Here is a 23,126-nt window from a genome sequence, read left to right on the forward strand (position 1 = left end):
AACAGAAACATTAAAAGCAAGAAGAGCGTGGGGTGAGATCTTCTGGGCACTGAATGAAAATAACTTCAACCCCAGGATACTCTACCCAGCAAGGCTATCATTCAAAATAGATGGAGCAATAAAAGTCTTCCATGATAAGCAGAAACTAAAACAATATGTGACCACAAAGCCACCATTACAAAAGATTCTGCAAGGGATCCTGCACACAGAAAGTGACACCCAACTTAACCATGAAAAGGCAGGCAGCACCAAACCACAGGATAAGAAAAAGCAAGACAGTAGAGAGTAACATCAAGTTAGGTACACACAATCAAACCTTCAAATAACTAAGACAACTAAATGGCAGGAATCACCACATACCTATCAGTACTAACACTTAATGTTAATGGACTGAATTCACCCATCAAAAGACACTGTTTGACAAAATGGATTAAAAAAGAAGATCCAACAATTTGTTGCTTACAGGAGACTCATCTCACCGACAGAAATAAGCATATGCTTAGGATGAAAGGCTGGAAGAAGATTTACCAAGCCAATGGCCCCCGAAAACAAGCAGGAGTAGCAATACTTATCTCTGACAAAGTAGACTTCAAACCTACGTTGATCAAACGAGATAAAGAAGGACATTCCATACTAATAAAAGGGGAAATAGACCAAAAGGAAATAATAATCATCAATCTGTATGCACCCAATGTCAACGCACCCAATTTCATCAAACATACCCTGAAAGACCTAAAAGCATATATAAACGCCAACACAGTGGTTGTGGGAGACTTTAACACTCCATTATCATCAATAGATATGTCATCCAAACAAAAACTCAATAAAGAAATCCAAGAACTAAAATATGCAATAGATCAAGTGGACCTAGTAGATGTCTACAGAACATTTCATCCAACCTCTACACAATATACATTCTTCTCAGCAGCCCATGGAACCTTCTCCAAAATAGATCATATCCTAGGGCACAAAGCAAGCCTCAGCAAATATAAGAAAATAGAAATAATACCGTGCATACTATCTGACCACAATGCAGTAAAAGTAGAACTCAACAACAAAAGTAAAGACAAAAAACATGCAAACAGCTGGAAACTAAATAACTCATTACTTAATGAAGAGTGGATCATTGATGCAATAAAAGAGGAAATTAAAAAGTTCCTGGAAGTCAATGAAAATGAAAACACAACCTACCGGGACCTATGGGACACAGCTAAGGCAGTCTTGAGAGGAAAGTTTATAGCCATGAGTGCATATATTAAAAAGATTGAAAGATCCCAAGTCAATGACCTAATGATACATCTCAAACTCCTAGAAAAACAAGAACAAGCAAATCCCAAAACAAATAGAAGGAGAGAAATAATAAAAATAAGAGCTGAAATCAACGAAATAGAAACCAAAAAAGCCATACAAAGAATTAATGAAACAAAAAGTTGGTTCTTTGAAAAAATAAACAAGATCAATAGACCCCTGGCAAACCTGACTAAAATGAGGAGAGAAAAAACCCAAATTAGTAGAATTAGGAATACAAAAGGGGAGATAACAACAAACACCATGGAAGTCCAGGAAATCATCAGAGACTACTTTGAGAACCTATATTCAAATAAATTTGAAAATCTTAAAGAAATGGACAGATTTCTAGATACATGTGATCATCCAAAACTGAACCAAGAGGAAATTAATCACCTGAATAGACCTATAACACAAAATGAAATTGAAGCAGCAATCAAGAGTCTCCCCAAAAAGAAAAGTCCAGGACCTGATGGATTCTCTGCTGAATTCTATCAGACCTTTAAAGAAGAACTGATACCAACCCTCCTTAAACTGTTCCATGAAATAGAAAGGGAAGGAAAACTGCCAAACACATTTTATGAAGCCAGTATTACACTTATCCCAAAACCAGGCAAAGACACCTCCAAAAAGGAGAACTATAGGCCAATCTCCTTAATGAACATTGATGCAAAAATCCTCAATAAAATAATGGCAAACCGAATTCAGCAACATATCAAAAAGATTATTCACCACGACCAAGTAGGCTTCATCCCAGGGATGCAGGGGTGGTTCAACATACGAAAATCAATAAACGTAATAAACCACATTAACAGAAGCAAAGACAAAAACCACTTGATCATCTCAATAGATGCAGAAAAAGCCTTTGATAAGATCCAACATCATTTCATGATAAAAGCTCTAAGAAAACTAGGAATAGAAGGAAAGTTCCTCAACATTATAAAAGCTATATATGACAAACCTACAGCCAGCATTATACTTAATGGAGAAAAATTAAAACCATTCCCTCTAAAATCAGGAACCAGACAAGGATGCCCACTATCTCCACTCCTATTCAACATAGTACTGGAATTCCTAGCCAGAGCAATTAGGCAAGAAGAAGGAATAAAAGGAATACAAATAGGTAAAGAAACTGTCAAAATATCCCTATTTGCAGACGACATGATCCTATACCTTAAAGACCCAAAAAACTCTACTCAGAAGCTTCTAGACATCATCAATAGCTATAGCAAGGTAGCAGGATATAAAATCAACATAGAAAAATCATTAGCATTTCTATACACTAATAATGAACAAACTGAAAAAGAATATATGAAAACAATTCCATTTACAATAGCCTCAAAAAAAATCAAATACCTAGGTGTAAACCTAACAAAAGATGTGAAAGACCTCTACAAGGAAAACTATACACTTCTGAAGAAAGAGATTGAGGAAGACTATAGAAAGTGGAGAGATCTCCCATGCTCATGGATTGGTAGAATCAACATAGTAAAAATGTCAGTACTCCCCAAAGTAATCTACATGTTTAATGCAATTCCCATCAAAATTCCAATGACATTCATTAAAGAGATTGAAAAATCTACTGTTAAATTTATATGGAAACACAAGAGGCCACGAATAGCCAAGGCAATACTCAGTCAAAAGAACAATGCAGGAGGTATCACAATACCTGCCTTCAAACTATATTACAAAGCAATAACAATAAAAACAGCATGGTACTGGCACAAAAACAGACATGAAGACCAGTGGAACAGAATAGAATATCCACATATGAAGACACACAACTATAAGCAACTTATCTTTGACAAAGGAGCTAAAAATATACGATGGAGAAATAGCAGCCTCTTCAACAAAAACTGCTGGGAAAACTGGTTAGCAGTCTGCAAAAAACTGAACTAGATCCATGTATATCACCCTATACCAAGATTAACTCAAAATGGATCAAGGATCTTAATATCAGACCCCAAACTCTTAAGTTGATACAAGAAAGAGTAGGAAATACTCTGGAGTTAGTAGGTATAGGTAAGAACTTTCTCAATGAAACCCCAGCAGCACAGCAACTAAGAGATAGCATAGATAAATGGGACCTCATAAAACTAAAAAGCTTCTGTTCATCAAAAGAAATGGTCTCTAAACTGAAGAGAACACCCACAGAGTGGGAGAAAATATTTCCCAACTATACATCAGACAAAGGACTGATAACCAGAATATACAGGGAACTTAAAAAACTAAATTCTCCCAAAACTAATGAACCAATAAAGAAATAGGCAAGTGAACTAAATAGAACTTTCTCAAAAGAAGAAATTCAAATGGCCAGAAAACACATGAAAAAATGCTCACCATCTCTAGCCATAAAGGAAATGCAAATTAAAACCACGCTAAGATTCCACCTCACCCCTGTTAGAATAGCCATCATCAGCAACACCACCAACAACAGGTGTTGGTGAGGATGCGGGGGAAAAAGGAACCCTCTTACACTGTTGGTAGGAATGTAGACTAGTACAACCACTCTGGAAAAAAATATGGAGGCTACTTAAAAAGCTGGACATCGATCTACCATTTGATCCAGCAATACCACTCTTGGGGATATACCCAAAAGACTGTGACACAGGTTACTCCAGAGGCACCTGCACATCCATGTTTATTGCGGCACTATTCACAATAGCCAAGTTATGGAAACAGCCAAGATGCCCCAGCACTGACGAATGGATTAAGAAAATGTGGTATCTATACACAATGGAATTTTATGCAGCCATGAAGAAGAACGAAATGTTATCATTCGCTGGTAAATGGATGGAATTGCAGAACATCATTCTGAGTGAGGTTAGCCTGGCTCAAAAAACCAAAAATCGTATGTTCTCCCTCATATGTGGACATTAGATCAAGGGCAAACACAACAAGGGGATTGGACTTTAAGCACATGATAAAAGCGAGAGCACACAAGGGAGGGATGAGGATAGGTAAGACACCTAAAAAACTACATAGCATTTGTTGCCCTTAACGCAGAGAAACTAAAGCAGATACCTTAAAGCAACTGAGGCCAATAGGAAAAGGGGAGCAGGTACTAGAGAAAAGGTTAGATCAAAAAGAATTAACCTAGAAGGTAACACCCACGCACAGGAAATCAATGTGAGTCAATGCCCTGTATAGCTATCCTTATCTCAACCAGCCAAAACCCTTGTTCCTTCCTATTATGGCTTATACTCTCTCTACAACAAAATTAGAAATAAGGGCAAAATAGTTTCTGCTGGGTATTGAGGGGGGGGAGAGGGAGGGGGCGGAGTGGGTGGTAAGGGAGGGGGTGGGGGCAGTGGGGAGAAATGAACCAATCCTTGTATGCACATATGAATAATAAAAGAAAAATGAAAAAAAAAGTATGCATTAGAGAAATGAAAAGCAGAAAAGAAAAGAAACACCAAGGATCTGCTACCACATCTGAGGTTGAGAGAACAAAGGAAAAAGAAGGTGGCAGCTGGCTGGTGTTTGCGTCTCCAGGGTGTGAACTATGAGGCTTGTTCTCTAAGTGACAATCTGATGCTGGATTCACTTTCTGCTGTGGAAGTAAAAAACCAATGCTATGGAGTTGCCCAACTTAGCAAAAACATAAATTCAGGACTCTCAGTTAAGTTTCAAAGATAAATAAATAATTTTTAGAATATTTATGCTAACATTGCATAGGACATACCAATACTACAAAGTACTGTTGTTCATCTAAAATTCACATTTTATTAAGTGTTCTACATTTTACCTGGCAATGCTACAAGAGTGAGGCAATGCTGACTAAGTAGTCTTTTCTCATCTAGCCTTTCAGACTCTTCCCCTCTTAGCACCTCCTACTGGCACAGCCCAGCATGGAGCCAGTTGTCAAAGCTGAACAGCGGTTTGAGGATCAAGAAGCATAAAGGGTGGATCTAGAACTGAGAGAAAATGATCCATTAATTGGTACAGTCCACCCTTTTGGCTAACACATCCATGCACATTGTTCCATACATTTGGCTTCCAAATAACAATAACAACAACAAAACTCTAACAAAATTGTTAACAGTGGGGCTGGAGGCTTGGCTCCAAAATGGGAAGAGGCAAAGTCTCAACAGCCATTTTATTCGTCTCTGGAAGATAGTCACATTATCCATCTCTAGGAAGGATTCAATTGCTCTTAAAATTCAGTCACAGTTACACTTGAAAATGCTGTTACACAAAGAATAAAGTGTAGAATTAACCTCCAACAAAAGTTATGTGCCTGCACAGGAAATCAATGAGAGTCAACTTCCTGTGTAGCTATCCTATCTCAACTAGCAAAAACCCTTGGTCCTTCCTATTATTGCTTATACTCTCTCTTCAACAAAATTAGAGATAAGGGCAAAATAGTTTCTGGCTGGTAGCGAGGGGGTTGGGGGGAGAGGGAGGGGGAGGGGATTGAGGGAGGAGGTGGGGGAAGTGGGGAGAAATGACCCAAACATTGTATGCACATATGAATAAAAAAGTTATGCGCCTAGAGGAAGGGAGAAAAGTCAGTTAATGTATAGAGTCACATAACTATCAAGGAAAAAACACATACAGCTACTATATTCCTCCTTAATTTAACCCATCACAAGGCTACAGCTGATATTTTTTGTGAGAAGTGTTAAATATTCTTTATTTGATATTACACATAAACCACACTAATATGCCTTTCAATAAGTGAAAGTCAGCATTTTATTTTTAAAAAAAACCAATTTATTTCTAATAGAAGTAGTTAAATCATACAAATCAGTAACTGAGGCCGTGCCTTTTCATTACCATAAAAATAAACTGGAGACAAAAAGATATAACACTTAGTGCATGGCTCACAGAAATAAAATATTTATAGTTTCCTTAATTTCTACTGAATCAATAGCTACAAAATGACATGAAAATAACTAGCTTTTTTTGAGTCCTTCATCACACAGCAACTGAATAGTCACAGCTATAGGAGATTTACTAAATTCTTTTGAACAAAGATAACAATGGCAAATGTGCAAAAATATTCTGGTTTTAAAAGGTAGCATTTTAAATACAGGGAATTCTGTTTAAATTGGCATAGTGAAGACCAAAATATAGACATTGCTTCCTATCTTCAACGTTGCCTTGAACTGGCAAATGATCACACATTGAAATAAGGTGAGTCTTGCTCAGTTTTGAGAGAGTCAAGGAATTTTTAAACATATCCACATAACTAGTTATGTAAGTCTAAACATAAAACCAATCCTCACTAAGTTTTAAGGTAGCATTCCCCATCTTTGTGAAAAGTTGGACATTACTAATTAAATCCAATAATATCTTTAGAAAGGGAAAACAGCAACAATATTTACTCAACTAGAATTACTATTTTAAAAAAACAAAAAAAGACCATATTCACTTAACTACAAGCCAATTTTACTTAAATCACAACTGACGAACAAAAATATTCTGTCAGCCATTCATGATCTGAATTTTCATACACATAAAAAACCATGAGATATTTCTGTTTTGTAATAAAGAAGGCAGTGGCTATTACACATTAGTAGCTTTTTTGAGATAAACTATCAAGTCTGCCCTTTCTCCCTTCTTCTTAATGCCATTGAAGACCATTTTTTGTTTCAAGGATGTACTTTTTGGAGTTCTCCAAATAATTCATCAGTGTATCCTCTCACCAGGTGATGCCTTTGTCCTTGTTGGTATCTGTGCAAAAGAATCTGGTGGCCTGACCTGTCTTGTGCCCAAACAGACCATGGAGATTGGGCCCAGTCTTATGCTTGCCTCCCTTCCCACAGCGTGGCACTGGTCACACTTCTGAACAAAAATCTTGCCTTTCTCAACATCACCTATTTTTATTTGCTCTTTTGCCACTATCACAACAAAGGAAACTACTCACAAGCCCGACATCCGGCTTTCTCCACAGCTGATATTTATAAATTTCTTCCTCAGTCTTCTACTCCATGTTGAGTCCTCACACAGGATTCAATATGTCCAGTGTTCTTTACCCAGTAAGGTGCCACAGATGTTCATTTCTAAAGGAAGGCCCAGAGTCTTCAGTAGCCCGGCCTCTCTATGTTCTCATTTTAAAAGTATGTCTCTATCAATTTGTCCCATAAGTGAATCATTCTAGGGGACTCACACTGCTTTTTGGCTTCTATCTAAGTATGTGGATCCCATTTTTTCATTTGGGATAACAGTAGCAGCACCTGGCTAACTGATCCTCTCTCAGGGATAAGTAATGCAGGATCTGTTCTATAACAAAAGGGCACGGATTTGCTCTAAAAGCCCCCACATGCCTTCAGGTTTGACTTCTATAAGAACTAAGGAAGATTGCTTCTTCCCCCATAGGTCCTTGGTGTTGGGAACTCTACTAAGGGTCTTCTCTTGGGTTTTGGGGGCCAGTGGCTAGAGGTTGATCACAGGCCACTCTGTTGTAGGCACAGCCTCTGTCGCTGTGGCAGGGATCCTGGCTGCTCTGCGAATCACCAAGAACAAGCTCTCCAATCATGTGTTTGTTTTCCTAGGCGCGGGCGAGGTAAGTGCCATTAGAGGGTACTCTTGTTCCAGCAGGAAAATAAGAATGAGGGGAGGAGTATCAAGGAAGGGAGCTCTGGGACTCTGAGAAGAAGTAGCACAAGTATTCTGGTCATTTCAGCTGTCTGAGATTCAGCTCTAGCATTTCTCATGTCAAGGGCTTAACTGGGCCTTCTTGGAGTTGTGTAACTGGGGGGGAAGAAGAGGGACTCATTTTGGTGAGGCATCTGATACATGCTGAGTAGCTCTTTGCCCTGTGTCTAAACATACTCCTTATGGTACCTCTCAGGCAGGAATGGGCATCGCCAAACTCCTTGTCATGGCGCTAGAGAAAGAAGGTTTATCCAAGGCAGAGGCCACAAAAAAGATCTGGATGATGGACATCGAGGGGCTGATTGTCAAGGTACTGTCATTGTGAAGACCTGGAGTTTTCCTGAGAGTCAGAGTTTCCAGGAACTGGATGGGAAGAGTTCTCCAAGGGGCAAACTACCCTGACAGAATAGAGAGCAAAAAGAGGGCAATGGTCTAAGCTCAAAGCCAAAGCCTTCATTGCTCTTTTCCAAAAATTCTGAATGTGTGGGTGGGTGGGTGTGTGGGTGTGGTGCCCCTTCCAGCCTTCTCTCCCACCACTTTCTGCCTTGCACTAACCTTCAGCCATATTGAATCACAGTTCTCCAAATGTCATCTGCTCTCTCTCTTCCACATCTTTGCACATTTTGTCCTTCTGCCTGAAATTTTCCTTCTCCCTTTTCTGCAAACTCATTCTCAAAATCCTCAACTCCCTCCCAGTTTCCTTTTTATCTTCCTATTGAGCTCACATGTCACATTCTCTAAAAAATGTCCTGGAGCATCTAGGTATCAATTAACTTCCTCTATCTATGCTCATATAAACCTCCCCCCTTCTATACACTGCACTACCACTTTGTAGAAGAGTTGCCTTTTCATTTGTCTGTCTCTACTAGTTCGATTAGCTGTATGGTCTTGATGTCAATGTCTAGCACCTGGCAAGTACATAATTGATGTGTGAGGTATGAGGGAAAGAACAAACAAGAGAAGCAGCTCAGCTTTGGAATAGAATGTGGTGAGGGACACAAATGGATGACCCTCTCCCTTAGAGTTTTGCTTAGTGTTCCATGAATTCTATTAACACAGAATGTCAGTGAGAGATGAAAAGCAATGGCAGGGATGGAAATTGAGAAGCACTGGGGGGTCATCAACCAAGAATAGCAGAGACCCTCAGCAGAAACAGGCCTTCCTATTGCTCCATATGAAACCAGATTGCTGCTAGAAGGAACTTAGGCCTGGAGATTCCGTTTCCCAACCCCATGTCATTTCAGAACAGAGTCTAGCCACAATTACAGGCTACCAGAACCTGCTACTCTTCTCACTTGCTCATTTTTCAACATCATTTTTCTCACCCTGCTGAGCTCACCCCTACCCAAGGAGTTCTCAAAGCTAGCATCTTCACTCTAGTTCTATGAAGTCACCAGAAATGTCTGTACTCATTTACCAGCACCTATACTTTCCTGTCACCTTCAGATTTCTACTTGAAGAAATAAAAGGAATCTGGATGGCTGAATGCAACAGTGATTCTAAGTGTGGGGATTGGTTTAGTACTGTTCACAGAGAGGCTAATAGCTCTTGTAAAATACATTCACGTTACCTCCTAACCCTGGAAGTCTCAAATCCTCATACCTCAAGTGGGCGCGAAGAGTATTTCTGTCAAAGCCAAAGAAGCCATTGACCTTGGCAGCTAAAAAAAAAAAATGCTTCATGGATTTTCCCTCTGTGGTTTGGTTAGTTAAAGAAACACCCTCATGTGCATGCATGTACACAGGCACACATTTAGTTTCCACTGAGGTTCTACTGGAAGATCCAATAAAGAGTGTGAGTCTTAAGGCTTCTGAAAGCTCAGAGCAAAGCATGAGGCTCACCAGGAAGGGCTCTCAGAAATTCCAAATTCATCGGCACCCCTGCCCAACACCATAGCTGCTTCATGATCCTTCTTTTCCAACAGGGGAGGAGTGACCTGAACCATGAGAATGAGATGTTTGCCAAAGACCATCCTGAAATGAAATCTCTGCAGGAGGTAGTGAGGCTAGTGAAGCCCACAGCCCTTATAGGTAGGAGAAAGAAGCAACCCACTGCCCAGCACAGCTAACCCTCTTGACTTACAGACTGAGGCTCAGCCAAGAGGCCTAAAAAACCTATGGAAACACAGCTCTGCCCTCTACTCCATGTCCAATTCAATACCATAAACTTTTATTGAGTGGTTTCTGTATAAAAACCATAGAAATGAGCCAGAGTTGTGATTTGATGATGTAGGATGATATAGAGCAGTAGAAAAGCACAGAGCTGGTCTCTAACCAGGAAGAGATGAGCACTCCTCCCACCCTGGCAGGGACTCTGGCATCTCTTCCTGTTCTAGGGGAGCTGCCAATTCTCAATGGCAATGCCTAGGAATGCCTTCAAGGTGCATCTATTAGGAACCTACAGAAGACTGGTGTTCTCAGGGATGAACAGGAGGGTTCAGGCAGCTCAACCAGGAGGACTCTTTCTCCTTCTGCTTCCTCAGTTCTTATGGCTGACACCATCCCTAACTCTCATGGGTCTGTCATGGTATGCCTAGTTGCCTAGCTTCAGGAGCTGCTGTGGTTCACATGGTAGATCACCTAATTGCCTAGTTGCCCCACCCCCACCACCAGGAGAGGAATGGAGTATTTATACTGAATAGGTGTCCCCAGTGTCCCCTTTTCCCTGTAGGTGTTGCTGCTGCCTCAGGAGCCTTCACGGAGCAGATTCTGAGGGACATGGCCTCCTTCAATGAGCGCCCTATCATCTTTGCCCTGAGCAACCCCACCAGCAAGGCTGAATGCACAGCTGAGAAGTGCTACCTACTCACTGAGGTCAGCAGGGAATCCTTCCTTTCCACCCCACCCCCAAGAGGCCACAATAACAATAACTACAAGCAATCCCCATGAGGGTGAAAAAATTCCCCATCACCATGGAATAAAAAGGTTTAGAATGATTATGCAACTTGCCCAAGGTCCCAGAGTTAATAAAGAGGAAAGCTGGCCCTCAAACCCAGGCCTGACTCCAAATCCCAAGCTTTCACTGTTAACAAGAAAAGGTATTTTCAGAAGATCTTGGTCCCTGTGCTGCATGGAAGAACCCAAATAGAACACATGGGTATAATTGGGGTTTATTAAAAGTTAGGGAAGGGAAATACAGGTGGAAGCTGGGAAGCAGAGAGAATGTGCTTCTCTTCTCCAGGTACTTTTAAAACCTACATTAACCTATGAGAAGGGAAGAACCAGGCGATTCCCATTCAAAAGTCAATGAGTGGAGGGGTATGGGCAGTCCCAGGCCAGGTGAGGCCAGTCCGAGCCATCCCCGCACCAGGCATGGGCAACCTACACACACACACACTATTAAAGCATATATTTTCTATGAGCCCCAAACTTTCCCTAATTCAAGCCTGCCTCAAATTCCCCCTTAGAGACAAGATCCCAAAAACATCTTTTTGAGGTTGTTGAGGGGCTGGAGTTCTTTTCCTTCTGAATCTTCTTTGAGCTGACAAGGGGCACCTAGCTATCTACAAGGGGAAATGGTCTCTCCTATTTCTTTCTCTGGGGACTCATTCGGACACAAGGTGTCTGAATTATTGTCCAGCCAGTCATAGTTTCTCATGGAGATCTAGGCAGTCCAGGAGATCTTGTTCATCTGTAGAGCCAAAGAGTCCTACTGTCTCATGATTTGGGTCCCAAAGGCTTTTATCCTAGAATAGATAAATCTGGTTTAGAAGGCATGACCTGAACATTAACAGTGATAGGAGCATCAGAAGGGGGCTCTGTCAGATGTAGTAGGAAAGACAAAGAATCTAAATTTTTATTTTGAAAAGTGACAAGTCTTATGGTTACTTTTTATAGGTGTCTTTACCTGTACCTATTTTTGACCCTTGGAAGGACCCCTATTTTGACTGCCAGTGTAGTGGGCAGTTAAGGACTGATTATTTGGGGTAATAGTTACATTATGGGCAAGGTGTGCCAGTCCAATTAGAGGGTAATCATCAATGAGTCAGTGCTATACAAAAGACTCACAATGTCTCTAAGCAGAAGTTAAACACCATTGAAAATAGAACACAGGAGAGTATAAATAGCTCTGAGTACTATTTAAAAGACAGATCTGGAGCTAGTAGAAATGGTCATATTGCCTTTGCTTAAACAGAAGGCCTTGGCCGAGGATATGATCGTGCCTTTTGCCAGAAGCCTAGAAGGTTTAAATATTAGAGCACATGCATAAGAGCCCCTTTTTAAAATCTCTCAACTGGTTACTTTTAGAAGTCTGGCACAATTAACTTTATCTAGATCTGGAGAAATTCCCTCATTTTGTATTCCTTTTGAACTGTAGTCCTTTTAAATTGTTTCTCTGAACAGTTATCTCTGAAGATTTTTCCAATTTGGCAGTTTTGTCCCTCGGAGCCAGGAGAAGCCTCTCCTGGAAAGTCATAGATTCTTTTAGACAGTCAGATTTTGTTCCACAGAAGAGGGGAGGCAACACATCAAACAGATCAGAAGTCAACGCCAATGCAACTCTTTTGGCCAAATTAAGCAACAAAGGGACTTATTTTTAAAAATGATTGTTAGTCTGGGCTTAATTAAACCTAATTGTCAGTCCCATAGAGGATGTACTAATACCTTTAAATTGTTGTAAAGTGTCAAAAGACAACAGTTACAAAGTTTTACAAGGAAAATATAAAACAATCCCAATACTTAACAATGTCTGTCCTTGTTGACAAATAAGCACTTGTAAGAGTCATTTTTCATGGGCTTATCTGTAAATGTTTCAGAAGATCAGAAGTGTAATGACAAAACTTAAAATAACCATGGTTAACAGTTTAGCAATTAACATAACATCTAATTACTTTTAGTTTTATGTAGTACTATTAAATCTCTCATTACAGTTGGGAACACATGCACTAACTTGTAAAAGAAGTTAAGACACCAGCTTGGTACAGTGTCTTTTTATAACTCTATTTTAGAAGGCTTGTATACTTGAAGAACATAAAGTCACCTAACACAGGAAGGACCCAATAGCAGCATTACAGTTTAAACCTTGAATTTTGGTTATGTAAGGTCAGTGGTTGTCAATACTGCCAATACATATGGTACTGAAAAATTAAAACCCTACATTTTCCAATGGTTAAGGGAAGGCAGTGTCAGAAATTCCAAGTAGCCCCTGTTTTAACACTCAATTGCATTAAGTCTATATAAAACAATGTCAGATAAATATTGATTTATCTGACAAACAGATGTCAGGCCTTAATGGCAGAACTTTTAGCATTTGTCAAGAGCAGAAATGTCAAAGACCTCATTAGATAGAATGTATACTTTAGGTAAAAGAGCTAACAAAAACTTTCCAAACAACAGTTTTACATTAACTTATAAAAGTAGTGGAAGAATCATCCTAAAGACATCTAAACACACACACACACACAGATGTTTTGACATAGGAATGCCAAAAAATGTCAATTTAAGCACACATGTGTGGGCTCAAAAAAGTAAAAATTCAGTGGCCACACTGGTAGGAGACAAAGACATACACAGAAAACACACACAAGGACACACAAAACAATCACATTAATTTAGCGTGTACTCTTAAATTACTTTTGTTATTATTTTTAATAGTTTAGCCAGCTAGATTTTTAAGTAGTTTATAACAGATCTTTAACACAAATACTGTATTTTTGTCCAATCCTTAACAGATTAGTGCATTAAAAACAACATATATAAAAACTAAATTAATTTAGAGAATTTTAACCACAAATTAGTTATAATTTTCCTAGAGGATGACTAGATGGGGTCACCCATGAGTTTTCTATCCCTAGGGACTGGCAAGATGGTGCAGGACATGTGGTGGCTTCATTATGGTGGCAGTATTTCCTGTGACCACACGATCCCTCCAAAGGCTCTCTTAAATGGAACACAAAGACATGTAACATACAACATACAGGCTCAAAATAGCAGTCCGTTACAGGATAAAGACATCTCCCCCTGAGAGACAGGTGTTATTACTCATGAGTTAGTCATCTTTTTAGGTTAGCAGGAACAAAGCACTTCCAGTATTTAAGGATATAGTCAAGGTGTGAATATGTTGGCTTCCCCTACGCTGGCTGGTAGAAACAGAGAGGGAAAGAGAAAGGGGAATTTGCCCTTTGAGAGAGAAATTAGACCTTCTGAGATCCCCAAGATATCTCTTTTGTCTCAAGGAAGTCTCCAGTATAGGTCCCTTTGACCTGGTTTATCTGACATCTCCACATGGCAGCAAGACAGAGTACTCTAGCTTCCAGGAGGATGCCTGTTCTCCTAAGGGTCCGCCTCTCAAGCCTTTCTTGGGGCTCCTGAATGGACTGCTGATTCTGAACACTCACCCAACTATTATCCAAATGAAGAGACTAAATAATCGAAGCAAACTAAGGTGGGATTTGAACTCATGGCCTCACACTTGCTAGGCAGGTGCCCTACCGCTAGAGTTGTGCTGCCAACTCTTGTTAATTTCTTAAGAGAAGAGACCTGGAACAACCTTTAGGATCTGGTAACAAGCCCCACTAATCCCATCAGTGAAGGATGCCAGCCGCTTACCAGCATGCCCGGGACATGTATCCCTGGGACAGGGGAATGTGACCTCAGGGTGAGCCTTTCTGTGACCCCTGCAGGCCATGGGGACCAGGAGAATGAGGGCAAAAGCTGGCACCAGGTGCCCAGGGCAAACAGAGTCATGGCAAGTAGATGGGCAAGGGAGTGGGACAGGGGAGGAAAGGAAGAAGGGTACGGATGTTTGACAGCCACAGGAAAGAGGGGTCCAGCCTAAGGCCTGGGACCATGGTCACCAGAGCTGGTGCCTAGGGCAGCAGCAGAAGAGCAGTGGCCACAGAGCCCAGGCCATGTGGGTGGCAGGTCTTGGGGCGCACCTGGCACTGGTACCACATTTTGTCTTCACTGCTCCCTCTGGCCTACTAGGCCACGTTGCTCACAGGCTCCCGGGATCCATCTCTACTTTTCTTCTTGCCTCCAGGGCCGAGGGATCTTTGCCAGTGGAAGTCCTTTCAAGAGTGTGACTCTGAAAGATGGCAAGAAATTCACTCCTGGGCAGGGAAACAATGCCTATGTGTTTCCCGGAGTGGCACTGGGAGTCATTGCTGGAAGGATCCGGCACATCCCAGAAGAGATCTTCCTCCTGACAGCAGAGGTATCACTGTGTGTCCTCTTTCAAATGCTTCCAATAGGACCTGTGGATAAATACCAGATCTGTAGACCCAGTGCCCCCTAAAGATTCCTTCTCTCTTGTTTCTATATACCTGCCCTCAACCCTGGCAATAAATCCCCAAAGTTATTGAACCTCAAGTATCTCTCAAGGTTACCTTGAAGCTTGGCCTTCCTCTGGTCCCCATCGGGTATTTGAGGGGAGATGGGGAATTGTCAGTGGAAGGGGTTAGTAGGAGGCACTGGGTGAGGGAACATACCTAGTACTGCTCCCAGCAGTGCCATCTAGATGCCTAGACAGAGGAGATACCCCCAAAGCCACCTGAAACTGGTGACTTATGGACCATGACAGGTGATAGATTCTTCCAGGTATGGCCTTGGACACATCGCTGGGATAATTAGTAGCAGTAGGCCTCACTAGGACACTTCATAAGGAAGCAGATGGGTTGCACGCTTGGCTTTGCCTACTCTGAGCACAATGATAGGTGTGTTGGGGATGCACCTGGTCCAGGTATATCATACCTGAAAAGCTCCTGGATGGTTCCTTACTAGAAGAAAGGGTTTCTTTACAATGAAAGAATTCATTAATAATGATATCTCACATTCATATTACTGATTATTAAGAACAACTGCAACACTGACATTATCAAGTGCCTACTAAGTGACCGGCACTTGACATTTATTCTTACTCTGAAGAAATCAAGGCAGAGAACTGTCTCTGTTGGAAGTATAAGCTAACTGAAGCTGTAGACAAATATTAAATGTATTTATACCTGACAAGCCCCACAGGCTGCCCTGGACTTCTAACCTCCTGGATTTCCTCTTCATCAAAAGAGAGTCCATAATCAATGAGACACAGAAATGACTTCCATGCAGCCCTGTCCAGATCCATCTCTCTAAGTCCCAAAAGGAATTGTCCAATCCCCTAACTCCCTTTTTACAATGTCTACTTTGAGCACTGGGCTGCCACACATTACTTAATGACACATGAAGGCTTTTAAGCTATCTTTCAACCCTGTGCACACCAGATATGACAACACTCTGTCCTTCTTATCTGAGTATTCTAAATTTGCATTTTGTCCCATTGCTATGATGTGTGTTCCTACCTTGTGGCTGTCAGCAGAGCTGTTTGAAGCCCTCAATGGATGGGAAGAATCACATCCTTCTTAGAATCAACCTGAAATCAAATTCCCTTGTTGTGTAGAAACACAGTTGCTAGAGCTCTTCTTTTGTGGCACCAGAAAACATCTGTACACTTACTGACTAGTGCTGGCAGATACTTTGGTTCCAAAATTTCATGAGCAGTTCCCATCACATAGATGCCTCTCCTCATCTACTTACGAAGCACCTACTGTGAGCAAGGTAACCCCTCCCCTGTGGGATCTACAGTCTGGTCTTCAAAGGCCCAACAACTTGTATTTCTAGAAAGGGTGCTTTTAGTTAAAAGTATTTAAGTTGAATTTTATTTTCCTAAGGAAATTTAATATAGGTTTCAGGAGATTTACATTCACTACCTCATTTAACCTTAACAATTATATAAAACAAGTACTGTGGCTTTTCCCTATGGAACCTCAGCGCCTAGCACAGAGCCTAGCATATTATACAGCTAGGTGAGATGGGAGTGTGAGAAGGAGGCAAAGAAAGGAGAGACTCACTTCCTCAATGCCTGAAAACTTGGGGGCAAGACAAATTCCACTGCCCTATCACTTCTGGCACAAACATCTCTCAGAGACCTCGTGGAAGATGGAGGAGAGGCTTTTCTCAGACCAGGACCATGGCCAGAAGGGAACCCTAAACACAGACAAATGATGTTGCTTAGATGGGCACCCATCTAATTATGAGAAAGGTCAGCTTGCATAGCATGTGGAATTCAGGGATCCTTGTGCAATAGGCTAGACCAACCCAGAGGACATTCCATAATCTTTGCTTTGCAGGTCATGGTTTATTCATCTTGGTCTCGGTGATTTTCCTTTAGAATTTGGAAGGCCTTGTGTTGTTCTAAGTCTCAGCCAGACTCACAATACAGAAAGAATGCTCCTTGTTTAAGCCTAAGCACTTACCTCCCTTGGGGCTACATGGCAGAGTTAACAGTAGGAACTGCAATGTCTGACCACCTGTGCCAAGCTACATGAGTCTCTGGGGTAATGGGTTGGACTTGGTCTGAAAAGGCAGAAACTCAGCTTATTTCTCTTGGTTCTCTCCCTCTCTCCAGCAAATTGCCCAGGAGGTCTCTGAGCATCATCTTTCCCAGGGGAGACTGTACCCACCACTCAGCACCATCCAAGATGTGTCTCTAAGAATTGCCATCAAAGTAAGAAGCATCCTATCTTACAATAACGGGTGACACTCAACTACTTTCTCTCTGTGACTTTGGAGGGCTAAGGGGATGGCAGATAATGGGAATTCTAAGCTACTTGGATTTCACTTCATGCAACTCATAGGCTGAGGGACAAATTTCTGCCTACAGCCGGAGCCCACCCCCAACACCTACCTAAGCCAGTTCTGGGAAAGCTCCCAGATTTCCCAGCAAACATCAGACAGAAAGGTCATGGAAAGCCCATGCTCTTGTGAGCAGAATGTGGGTGGAATTTCTTTTTTAAATGAATGAGTCATGCATTTATGAGAAAGGTCAGCTTACATGGCATCATAGAAAGGACTTGGGCTTTGGGGTCCCAGCTCTGCCAAACAGCAGTGGGATAATCTTGACCCAGTCACTTCACTTCCCTGAGCTTCAGTTTCCTCCTTTTCTAGAGAGGCCAGTAATCCCTCTCTCCCAGAGTTCTGAAGAAGATTTAAAGAGAACATTGAGAGAGATCCATATCTAGTGCCTGCTTAGCCTGGGTTGATGCTCATTCTTCTCAGTTTTCTCATAATAGCTGGACCATGGTGTGATCAAATTCATGGAATATTCCAGTGTCTGAGACTATGCAGACATGACAGGTTTTTCAAGGAATCAGAGCATGGTGTAATAGACTAGCTCAAAATGACCATTGAAGCTGGATAATACATATGTGAGGGTTTACGATACTACTATTTCTGTTAGTTATATATTTTTTTCTATAACTTTTTATAATAATTTCAGAAAATGCATTACACAACAACACACGTTCCCTGTGAGTTGTCTAGTACAGGATCCCTCAAGAATCGGTCCTCAAGAACAGCAGTCCAGCTCACAGTCCAGTTCTGCCCTGTCCAGTTCCTTCCTTTTGGAGATATTTAGATTCACACTCTCCTGAAGCCAGATCTAATGCCCAGAAGTGTCTAGTATGTTCATGCATTTCAAGCCACATCCAGGAGAGATGTCTAATTAAGTGTAGACACTTTTACCTATTCCCTAATTTTAGCCTCACACCGCTCCAGAGAAAGATATTGTTATCCCACTTTACAAATGCGGAAACTGTGGTGCAGCAAGGATAATGTCACTGCTGGGGTCCCACAGGCAATTAGAAGAGGGCAGAATTTAAGCTAGACCTCTTGACCTTGGCCCAGCACCTATTCTACTATGTCAACTTTACCTGGCTAGGAAAAAAAGCTTAAAATCCTTCCTATCCAGTGGTTTCCTGGGCCACAATTCATAAGAGGAATATGTCTGGCTCATCAGGGTGTATTTCCCTGTCCCAGTCTGCCAAGCAAGGGTTTTTAGGCAGGTTTTCTTGGAGATCCACTTCCTCAGCCAAACATGTTCTTTCCTAGATCCTCGACTATGGGTACAAACACAACCTGGCCTCCTTCTATCCAGAGCCCACGGACAAGGAGGCTTTTGTAAGATCCCTGATCTATACTCCAGACTATGAAGCCTTTACAGTGGACTGCTACAGTTGGCCTAAGGAGGCCATGAATTTTCAGACGATCTGATGTGGGGCTTATAATATTCACAATATAAATGGGCCCCAAAATGGCCATTCTTATCACTGTGTTTTTGTTTTTTCCTTTGCATGTTCTGGTGTGAGGGAAGATGCTGAGATATACTGAGTGACAGCCTTGTCCCTGAAGGCTCTGGGAATTCACTTTGTATAACCCTTTTCTTAGTTGCTTCCCAAACTTAATTGCCAGCTATTGTCTAGGCCTTGTGGGAAATACAGAATCCTGCCTAGAATCCTACCTTTATACAGCTCAGGGTCTAGTAGTAGTAATTGAATACAACTCTTTCTGCAAGTGGTAAGTCCATGAATAAAAACAAATGTGCAGATAAAGGTCAAGGGGGGCCAAAGACAGGAGAGGATACTTCCTATGAGGACATAAGGCTCAAGGGAGCAGTGTTTGCATGGAGTCCCAAGAGTGAAGGATGGAGGGGAGTCATGGGCAGCTGAGGAATATGAGAATAGCCACCAGCCAGAAAATGTGATTCAACCATCCAGCTGGAAGTTTAGTCTCTGTCAGAGAAATATACTCCCTTCAAGACTCAGTAGGGCGTGAGCTCAGAATGGCTGGAGACCACTAATTAGTCAGGAATGGTCACTTCCCTGAGGGTTGTTGAGTATTAGAGACATTCTTTTCTGGTTATTACTAAAAGGAAAGCCAGAGAAATGTGGGTGGAGAGGGTCAGTATGCTATAGAGTAAGAGAAAGAGAAGCAATGAGAGGAGAACACCATAGGGAGTTCTAAGGAAGACTTGATTTCATTTTCCTAGCTCTGGCTTCCTTGGGGCGTTTAGCCAAGAATACCGTGAGCAAACAGCCATCTTCCATGGCCCTTGGGCTCACAGAGAATGTGAAGGTTTCCAGAGGAGGGTTTGAAGAGAGAAGCTGGGATCTGAAAACCATTATCTCTTTTAAACTTTTTTTTTTTAAATATCGTGTTACAAAACCCTGCAGGCTTTTTTCCTTTTTTTTTTTTTTTTTTTTGTGGTACTGGGGCTTGAACTCAGGGTCTACATCTTGAGCCACTTGCCACCAGCCTTTTAATGATGGGTTTTTTTCAATTGGGTTTCGCCAACTGTTTGTCGGGGCTGACTTCAAACCAGGATCCTCCTGATCTCTGTCTCCTGAGTAGCTAGGATTACAGGTGTGAGCCATGGGCGTCCACTCCCAACACATACACCTTTTTTTTTTTTAATAGATATTGGCAAGCTGATACAATTTAAATGGGAATGCAACAAATACTGCCATACTGCCAGCCCTTTCTGTGTTGGGTTTTTTAAGATAGGATCTCGCTTTATGCCCAAGCCAGCCTGGACCAGGGTCCTCCTATTTGTGCTTTCCCTGCATAGCTGGGATGACAGTGTGGCCCCCACACTCAGCCATTGGTTGAGATGGGGTCTTGCAGACTTTTTGCCTGGGCTGGCTTCAAACCAAGACCTGAATGATCTCAGTCTTCCGAGTAGCTGGGATTACAGGCTTCAGCAAGCATAGCCAATTTAACCAACTTTTTTTATCAAGGTACACTATTCAGTTTCAAAGACTTACTACAAAGACGCAGTGGCCAAGAATATGATCAGATAGATGAATGGAAAAGAATTAAGCGTTCACAAATAAGTCCTTATATTTATTGTAAATTGATTTTTCGTCAAAGCTACTCAATGCAGTGAGGGGAAGGATAGTCTTTTGAAAAAAAAAAAGATTCTTGAAACATCTAGATATCCACATGCAAAGAAAAAAGAAAAAAAGACTTAAGACATCTTACACTATACAGAAAAATCAATTCAAATTAGATCATAGGCCTAAATGTAAAAGCTAAAATTATAAATTTCTAGAAGAAAATAAAGCAGAAAATCCTTATGACTTGGGTTGAGGACTGTTTTTATATTTTTCAAGTATGACTCAGAATATTAAGTAATATAGCATCAAAATTTAAAACTTTTTCATTTTGAAACATACCATTAATTTTTTAAAAAGACCAGCAGCAGATTGGAAGAAAATATTTGCAAATCATGTATCTGATAATGGCATTAGATCCAGAATACATAAAGGACTCTTACAAGTCAATAACAACCTGGGTTTTTTTTAGTTTTATTTTGGGTTGGTTTTTTTTTTTTTACATTTTTATGAGCATTTATTTGTTGTACAGACGGGTTTCATCCTGACATCCACAATGTATGTAGATGCTTACATTGTATCTTAATTAGAGTCACACCCCCATCATTCTCCCTTATTTCCCCTGCCCCCTTTCTTCTAAGAAGCACATTTTCAACCGGTTTCTATGTTGTATCATGTATACAAAGTACATTGACCACATTCACCCTCTCCATTTACCTCTTCCTACTGGTATCTACCTGTTTTACCTCCCTATCCATTTTTTTTAAGTATATGGACAGCCTAGTTTTTTAAATGGGCAAAATATGTGAGTAGCTAGCAAGCCAAGGAAAGATGTTAAACATCATTAGCCACGTGAAAAGCCAACCCACAACAGGATACCTCTTCGCCTCACCAGAATAACCAGCATTTAAAAAAAAAAACACAAAAAACTATGTGGTAGTGAAGTTAGAACTTCTTCCTACAGCAGGATTTTGTCTCCTAAGCACCCTGAGATTAAGGGATATTTTTCTGCTTTCTATGTCTTCATTCTAACTCCTCAGCCCCCCATGCATTTTCAGAATTTTTATAATTAAGCATCATTTTAGCTACAATGTATCTCTACCTTTTTTAAATGTTTACTAAAGTAAAGAGCCTATCCTATATGTCCGCACAAGACCAAAGCACATCTTAGTAGAAATATTCCATAGTCCTCTCCCATTCTGTCTTCAGGTCCTCCCTTTTAAGTTTTACCCCAAACATAAACATTCACTGCAAGCCTTTTCTATGTGAAGACATTAAACACACTGCTTCTGTATAATGTGGATCTTGCATGAACTTCTAACCAGAGGTTGATTTTTCAAAATGAAGGTTTCATAACAACATAAAACTAGATAGACATTAAATAATCTCCATAAGACTAGGTAAGAATCCAACAAAATCAACTGTTGCACAAACCTGATGTATACCTGTGCACATGCAGGGTGGGAAGCATAAAGGTTCAGGCAAGTGACCACATACACCCTACTTGCAATACGTGCAATGGCTTAAGGAATAAACCACGTAAGGGCTAGACTGCTGTTTAGAGTTCCTGGCATTTTAATTCTGTATAACTAGAAATATACAAGTACTGTGCTGGGTATCTTTGGTACTTAACCTCACTAAACATCTTATATTGAGATATAAGTGAAACAGTAACTGCACATCTGTCAAGCTTGTGGCTTCTCAGTATTTCTTTGGAAATCTCATTAGATTTATTCACTAAGCCTCTATGTGGGCCAATATGTCTAAGTTAGGTCCTGTCTCAAGATCCATTTCCAACGTTGACTGCATCAATCTGCCAAGTTTTATTGAACACAACAGTTGTTTCTGTGACCACTGGAGTCTTTGAAGTGCAGCCGCATTTTGGAACGATATTGCTCCAAATACAGAAGTTGCTTGCTGTTGAAAGCTCCTCGCCGCTTTTGTCTTATAAACTGCACTGCATCTTCATTTTTCATTCCGCTTTCAATTAATGCTAGAGCAACAAGCACTGGCGTTCTCCCAAGACCTGCGACACAGTGAACAGCAATACAACAACCAGGTTCTTCACGAAATTTAGTGTTTACAAGTGTTAGCCAGTCCTCCACAATCTGGTTGGATGGTGATGAGCCATCATCAAAGGGCCAATCGAGAACCTGGATGCCTTCCTTCTCCACCAGGGCGGGGTCATAAGTGGCTTCGCACAGCCTTACGATCGTGGTGACGCCGTAGTTCTTAAGCTCCTCAATAAATCGGGTTAGGGTTGCACTGGTTGGGTTGTGCGTGATGAGAAACCTCATGTTCCTGTAGGAGACCTCCACAGGGGCGGGTCGGTTCATGGGAGCCATGTTGATCCGGTTGAGAAAACACTCAATACAGTTAGGAAAACCAATTAAAGTTTTCGGGACACTGATAGGATGTCAAGAGTCGGAAGGCCAACGTCCTCCACTTGCAGTCCCAGCGCTCTGAGCACGAAGCAACGGAAGGCGCCTCCGGGCACGGGGCAGCAGCTCTTCCCCGGGGAACACGGGAGTCCACGCAGGAAGCGCCCGTTTACCCCATCCAGTCAGCCGGGTGGCCTCTCCGCTCGGTGCCG

At 41.3% G+C, this 23,126-nt stretch overlaps 2 protein-coding genes across 4 annotated transcripts in view; one reads left to right on the forward strand and one right to left on the reverse strand.

Moving 5' to 3' along the window:
• The window catches only part of Me3 (malic enzyme 3), a 224,778-nt gene extending 205,864 nt beyond the window's left edge, over window positions 1-18,914 (forward strand). Inside the window, exons 8-14 of the mRNA XM_074065995.1 lie at window positions 7,701-7,798; window positions 8,087-8,200; window positions 9,815-9,920; window positions 10,561-10,703; window positions 14,872-15,045; window positions 17,272-17,370; window positions 18,753-18,914. Of these exons, the coding sequence (XP_073922096.1) occupies window positions 7,701-7,798; window positions 8,087-8,200; window positions 9,815-9,920; window positions 10,561-10,703; window positions 14,872-15,045; window positions 17,272-17,370; window positions 18,753-18,914 (896 nt within the window). The remainder of the gene's footprint in view (window positions 1-7,700; window positions 7,799-8,086; window positions 8,201-9,814; window positions 9,921-10,560; window positions 10,704-14,871; window positions 15,046-17,271; window positions 17,371-18,752) is intronic.
• Window positions 18,915-22,356: 3,442 nt separating this feature from the next.
• LOC109679203 (protein tyrosine phosphatase type IVA 1-like) lies at window positions 22,357-22,878 on the reverse strand. 3 transcript variants are annotated; one of them, XM_020154497.2, is made up of 2 exons: window positions 22,756-22,878; window positions 22,357-22,686 (listed from the first exon to the last, which is right to left on the reverse strand). In XM_020154497.2, the coding sequence occupies exons 1-2, from the start codon at window positions 22,876-22,878 to the stop codon at window positions 22,357-22,359; spliced, it is 453 nt and encodes a 150-aa protein (XP_020010086.2). The 3 variants fall into 3 exon arrangements, with proteins under 3 accessions (XP_020010086.2, XP_020010085.1, XP_020010084.1); XM_020154496.1 differs by having other exon boundaries at window positions 22,357-22,485; window positions 22,543-22,878; XM_020154495.1 differs by having other exon boundaries at window positions 22,357-22,878.
• Between the last annotated feature and the right edge of the window lie 248 nt (window positions 22,879-23,126).

Source organism: Castor canadensis, chromosome 1 (genome assembly GCF_047511655.1).
Source record: "Castor canadensis chromosome 1, mCasCan1.hap1v2, whole genome shotgun sequence".
NCBI classification, from domain to species: Eukaryota; Metazoa; Chordata; class Mammalia; order Rodentia; family Castoridae; genus Castor; species Castor canadensis.

Bases quoted from the DNA above. Each gene is read 5' to 3' on its own strand.
- LOC109679203 (XM_020154495.1), bottom strand. From the start codon at position 22,878: ATGGCTCCCATGAACCGACCCGCCCCTGTGGAGGTCTCCTACAGGAAC.